Source organism: Anas acuta, chromosome Z, assembly GCF_963932015.1.
Source record: "Anas acuta chromosome Z, bAnaAcu1.1, whole genome shotgun sequence".
NCBI classification, from domain to species: Eukaryota; Metazoa; Chordata; class Aves; order Anseriformes; family Anatidae; genus Anas; species Anas acuta.
The window spans coordinates 3906125-3912209 of NC_089017.1; the positions used below are offsets into that span (position 1 = coordinate 3906125).

Below are 6085 nucleotides of genomic sequence, written 5' to 3' on the forward strand. Positions count from 1 at the left end.
TTATCCTGAAACAGTGAATGTAGACTCTAATGCTGTCTTGAGAGGTCCTGTTGCCTGTAGTGTGTGAGCACCTTATGCACTCACCCTAGGTCCCAGTATGGACAAAGCACTCAAAGAACAAAACACAGAACCAACCAAAATTGAACATATGCAGATTTAAATCAGATAAATCAATGAGGAGACAAAAGAAGTATAAGTACTGTCTCTATTCTGTAAAATTATAAAAATAAAAATAAAAATAAATAAATAAAAGTTAATATGAAAAAAAACTCCCCGTGCAGAAGAAGCCACAGCAAATGAGTTGGTGCCAACCACTGCTGGAGCTCATTGAAAGCTTTGCATAGGTCAGTCCTAGAGAGAGTCAGAAAAGTAACTTCTCCAAGATATCAGGACAGGGAGAAAAAGAGTTTGTGGAGGGGCAAGCCAAGAAACCAGTCTTCCCAAAGCATAAGTTGGTTTGCTTTGGAATGGTTTCATTTTCATGTCCATCATCCCCAGATTGTTTTTTCCATTTCCATTTCCTACAACATGGTTTTCAGAAATGGTGGTGCAGCCCTTCCTGGCAGCTTTCAGAGACAGTCCACCCAAGCAGCAGAAGAAGTACATGCCACATGTCAGGGGAAACATTCTCCACAGCTATTCCCTCCCTGACCACTGAAGCCCCCTCCATTTCCACCCCAAGTACTGCCCATTCCTCCCCTGAATGTGTCTGAAGGTCACCTTGGTTATCTAGAAATACAAAGGGTTCAGGGTTTGTCCCTTCTTTCTTTCTGAGGAATAAAGACAATTTTTATTATTTTTTTTTTAATTTACAGATTAAAAAAAAAAAACTGAAAAGCTTTTAAATTGTTTTCTTTCATGTAAAGATTTTTCCCTTCAAACCTTGCCTAGCTTCCTAAAGAAGTCAGAGCTGTGTGACAGCACTGCAGCTGTTAATTGTTACCTTCTCTCTTTGACCCTCTCATGAAGTTTGAGCTGAATGACTATTTTTCAGCCAAATTTGATACAGGAATGAGAAGTCTCAAAGGCATTACAAGCTGAGCCATTTGTTTAGATAAGTCCAGCCTCTAAGGCCTTACACCATTTAGCCAAAGCAACAGAGAAACCTTTCTCTCATCCACTAAGGGAGAGCCTGAAACCTGAACTTGTCTTTTGCTCGCACCAGAGCATCTACATGAGGAAGAGACTTTAGAGTGTTATAGTTGCACAGAGATGTCCATGTCTATCCCACAGAAGACAAATGACCTGAATCTCAGCCTGGAGAAAGCAAGGCAACCTTATCCCAAGTCAACAACTTCCAGAGCTCCTTGTTAAAATAGACTTTTTTTTTCCCGCACTCAGTAAATGGTACTTTTCCAAAAGCTTGGGCCTGCTGTGCCAGACTAAACACCTGTGAAGAAAATTCCTGTAGGTTAACAATTCCAAGCAGCTTTGCAGTGAAATTCCCTAACTGCCTACAGCTCTGGACACCCAGCAGGTCAGACAGGCTGTGTGTGATCTTCTGATCAGTTCTGGCTGTCCAGCTCCCTGTTCAGATGCACTCACTCCCATTGCTTTCTTTTGCTCATATTTTCCAGGTCTGGCATATTCTGCTGGACATTTCTATTTCCAATACAAATAATGTATACAGACACTTCATTAGTTCCTCAGATTGCTTTGTTCTTCCTACACCATCGTTTCCTCTACATGGCTCATCACACCACACAGATTTCCTCTATTTACAGTCAAGTCAAGACAAGTTAAGAGCCTTTTTTAATTTCAGTTGTACATAGTTTGCACCAATCTATTTCCATTTCTGTGACTACAAAAATTGTTTTTTCTTTTGTGTTGACTTTGCAAAACACTTTCAAATTCAGAGTTTGGACAAAATAGATGTAAAGCACATAGCAAAGACCTTCAGCCCTCTTACCATGACATGGCAGCATCATCATCTCAGAGTAAGGCCATAACCATATGCAAGTTTTTGTGGTTTTGTTTGTTTGTGGTTTTGTTTGTGTGTGTGTGTGTTTTTCCCACTCTGTTTTCACAGCAGATGTTGCTAACCTTTATTTCCACATTATTTTTCTTGCCTGATGGATCATGGGTGGGACTGCCTGGAGATGTGGAAGTCTTTTACCTGCAGCAGGGAAGGGGCACGCAGACCCCAAAGGCTCAGCTGCAGTGTTCAAGGGGAAGGACTTGTCCCTCCCTCTGTAAGAGCACAGGCACCACTACAACAGTCTTGTCCCCACAATATCTATAAGCTAATAAGCTATAGCTCATAAGAAAGCCAATAGCTCTATATTGATTTCTCCCAAACCTCTAGCAAGTTGGTAACTGGTTTAAATCCAGATTCATCCTCACGCATTCTAGCTTGGGCCATAAAATTTAGGGTGTTGGCCAAGTTTATTACATGTCCATATACCAGATTGCTTCACTATTCCAGTTCTGCTCTTCACCTCAGGTATGTCATATTACAGGGAATCCCAGCGGTTATCTGTGTGAGATGGGGAAAAAGAAAGACAAAAAATCACATCTTTTCCAACTTTAAACACGACCCCTTTCAGATTTGCATCTCTTCTTCTGTTTCTCCTTCACACTTGTCACCCATTTTTATTTCTCTATGATTCTTCCTCTTAAACTGTGTTTACCGGTTCAACCAAAAATATGAGAGAACCCCAAACAAAAGACAGTTACCAGAATTAATTAACCCAGCCAGATCGACACACTGGGTTTTGGATCCAGTGCAGTCTACAATTTTGTTACATCACTGGAAGGAGTCCATGCTGTAGCAGGCAGGACACTGGGTGTCCTTTGGGCACGTTGGCCTCTGGTGGCACTGCAAGGAAAGAGATGGACCTTAATTGATTTTAATGAGGAAGGGAGAGAGAAAAGCCAGGTGATGGCTCAGCCTTATCTTGGGACAGAGCAGGTAGAGAGGGGATGCTGATAAGCCAAAAGGGAGCTTACATGAGACAGATGTTGACCAACAGGCATCGCCCACACAGCAGGTCAAGTAGCTTCCATCCAATTGCCATCCCCCTGTAGTGAAGACGAGGGCAGCACCAAGTCATTAACCACAAGGTAATTTCCTCCCCTTTCCTTGGTTCCTACAGCAGGAACTGCTAAGCAGCCAGTGGGTCTGGGGACAGCAAAGCCACCCAGAAGCAGCATCAATGGAAAATGAAATGTCTGTATATCTTTCCCCAGCCTAGAGTATACATCCTGTGGGGAAAGACTGCTTTGCCTGGGGTCTATCAGGTATGTCTCCAGTTCAGACTTCGTTTAAACAACCTTCATCCACTGCCATACATATGGATGAAGGATAAGAAACCATTTGAACAGTCCTGTTGTGCTCTCACCATTACACCAGAAGAAGTAAACTGTAGCAAGGGCCAGCTGGGAATTTTCCTTGGGGTTGATTTTTTGCTGGATAGCTTCCCATCTCCCTTCCCATCAGACAGTCAGGAGCTGTCATGCCTCGAGTACAGCAGCAGAGCAGTGAGCTTCCTTCCCAAGCTGGCATGCAGCTTCTGTTTGCAAAATGACTGCCAATGTACACCTTGGAGCAGGCTCGGTCAGGGTTTCTAGGGGATGAATATGTCAAAGCTGCAGAGCGGGTCCTCCAGGGTGCAGGTTTTAATACCAAACACGTGGGAGCTGATAAGAAATTATTCTATTGTTCCTTTCGGCTTTAAATCAAACCACTTAAATGAGAGAAACCATTGACATGTCTGTCAGACAGCCTGGTCGCAGCTTAGGTGATGTTCTAGCAGGTTTTCCATGCCCTGGGATCCAAAGGCAAACTAATGCTAAGCATCAGTGGCCAGTTTGCCATTAGTCCTATGGTTCCCTGTGTCATAAGCAGCTTTTATCAGGGTGTGCTGCCTCACCCTACCCAGAAAACATCCTCTGTGCTCCTCTCCCACAGCAGGTGGGACACAGCCAGTTAGTTTGTGGTCCTCCAGGATTCTTCTGCATTGACAGCAGGCGCACTGAAATGCCATAGTGCCTCCTCTCCTGCACTACCAGCCCTGGCTGTTCTTTGCACCCCTTGCTCCAGGCAGAGTTTTTGCTGTGTGGCACAGCAGGGCACTGGGATCATCTGGCCTCTAGACAACAACACAAACAAGTCCTCCACAGTAGGAATATGCTACAAACATAGGGGGGTAACAAATCACAAATATGAGGTGCAAGGACCTTCCAGATCTCACCCAATAGAGATGCCCAGGACAGCTCTAGCACAGGGCAAGGGCTGCACCATGCAGCAGGGAAAACCATTTATCTGCGGAGGGAGTCTCACCTTGAACCTGGCAGGGTTAGGTATTTGGTGAAGAACAGAGAGGGTTTCACTGCTGAGGTTTCCTACCGCTGCATAAGTGAGCTAAGCACCTGGCTCTACCAAAGACTTCCTGCAAGTCCGTAGAGAAAAAAAAAAAAAAAAAAAAAAAAAAAAACAGAACTCACGGATGTCTCCACTCACTCTTTTGTTCTGATTTTCTGTTTCTCCCTCCCACCTTATTGCCTGCTTTTCCCATTTGGGACTAACTTCTTCAGAGGAAAAGTGGTCTCATGCCACTTCCAAATACATTGAGTGTTCCAGTGGGGCCCTCTTCTTAGCTAAGCCCAGGGCACTGTGAAAATGGAAATTTGTGCAATTACTCTGGATAAAAGCCTAGGTCCCCCAGCACCCAGAAAGCTGGCAACACAAGAAAACCAGGGAGAACAGCCTCCTCACCTTGAATTTCATTTTCAACTCAGAAATGGTCTTATGCCACAGGAGGTACGTAATGAAACCGAACTTCTGACTGCAGCCTGTCTAGGATTACAATTCATTCCTTGCTCATCTTAAACTCAGACTGGATATAACCCTGCCCCCAGACAAGCTGGGGTCCTCGGATCAACATGTTCGTGCCCTTTAACTACATGTGGGACTGCAGGTACAGATAGAGGGATGGGTGGATGTAGCTGGTGATTTTAATTTCATAGCCTTTCATTTAAGATGATTATTGAAGTGCCTGGGGGGGTTCTCTGAACGACATGACTGCACTAGTCCCACTGAATTACATTGAACTCACCCATTTCCCATCTCTCACGGAGGGAGGGTGTGAAACTGCAGCCTCTTGGTGTGCATTTTTAGAGGAAACCAACGGCAGCAAGGAGCAGCTACGATCTACAGCAATAAAAGACCTAGCAAACGAAAGAAGGTGGAAGCAATGAAGGTGCTCAGGGGACAGCTAGTCATATTGCCATGTATCTGCAAGATCAGAGGCTGGATAGGAGAAACTATCACTGACAGCTGAGGTTAAGCACCAGGGGAATCTTCTAACAGTGAGAATGGTGAAGTACTGCAGCTGATCACCTCGGTTCTCCCAAGCCACGCTGGGTGGCTTGGGAAAACAGGCGAGGCAAATAATTATTAGGGAACTATTGAAGTTGATGGAATCCTGCTGTAGGGCTGGGAGACAGATTAGAAACTCTCTCTCAAGATCCTTTCTAAATTGGCCCCTATACTTTAATGGTTTCACGGTGTGCATGAAGGGCCTGTCCTCTGTAGCATGCCCATGTTTACAGAAGTGGAGGAGGGTGACAAACTGCTAGTTCGCAGTGGTACTCTAGAGGGAGATGAGGCAGAGGCCAGAGAAATTTGGGAGGCAAAGTTAGAAATCCAAGACTGAAAATAACGTTGGCAGGAAGGTGAGAAAGAGGGAACACATAGAAAAGACAAGTTCAGAAAAAGAAAGATCTCAGTCTAGGCTAGAGCATTTACAAAACTCAATAAGGAACTTGCCACACAGAAAATGCCAGTGGTTTCCAGAGCCCAAACATAAAGATTGGCCATCAAAGCATTAAGCTAATGAATCTGGTTTACATCACAGCCAAAGAACCCAAGTCAAAAAGCTCTAGAAGAAGTAATAAAAGTGGCAAACGTGGAGTGGAAAATAGAGTTTCATAGGAAGCTGGGGCTGGATGAGAGCACTGCAGCTGCCAGGCCTCCTTGTTCACCTTCACTGTGGCTCCAAGGGATGGCAGTGCAGTGACAGAGGCTGCGAAGACAGCACACTGCGCTGTGCAATTGTGAAAAAAAAAAAAACAAGAAGTAGAG

General features: G+C 44.6%; 1 protein-coding gene across 1 annotated transcript; it reads right to left on the reverse strand.

The window, feature by feature from the left end:
• Nucleotides 1-300: 300 nt before the first annotated feature.
• On the reverse strand, nucleotides 301-5061 carry LYPD8 (LY6/PLAUR domain containing 8). Its single transcript, XM_068667141.1, is given in 6 exon segments — nucleotides 301-387; nucleotides 390-586; nucleotides 2679-2785; nucleotides 2787-2818; nucleotides 2950-3021; nucleotides 5058-5061. Coding segments are annotated over 6 exon segments (438 nt in total). The 3' UTR covers nucleotides 301-361.
• Between the last annotated feature and the right edge of the window lie 1024 nt (nucleotides 5062-6085).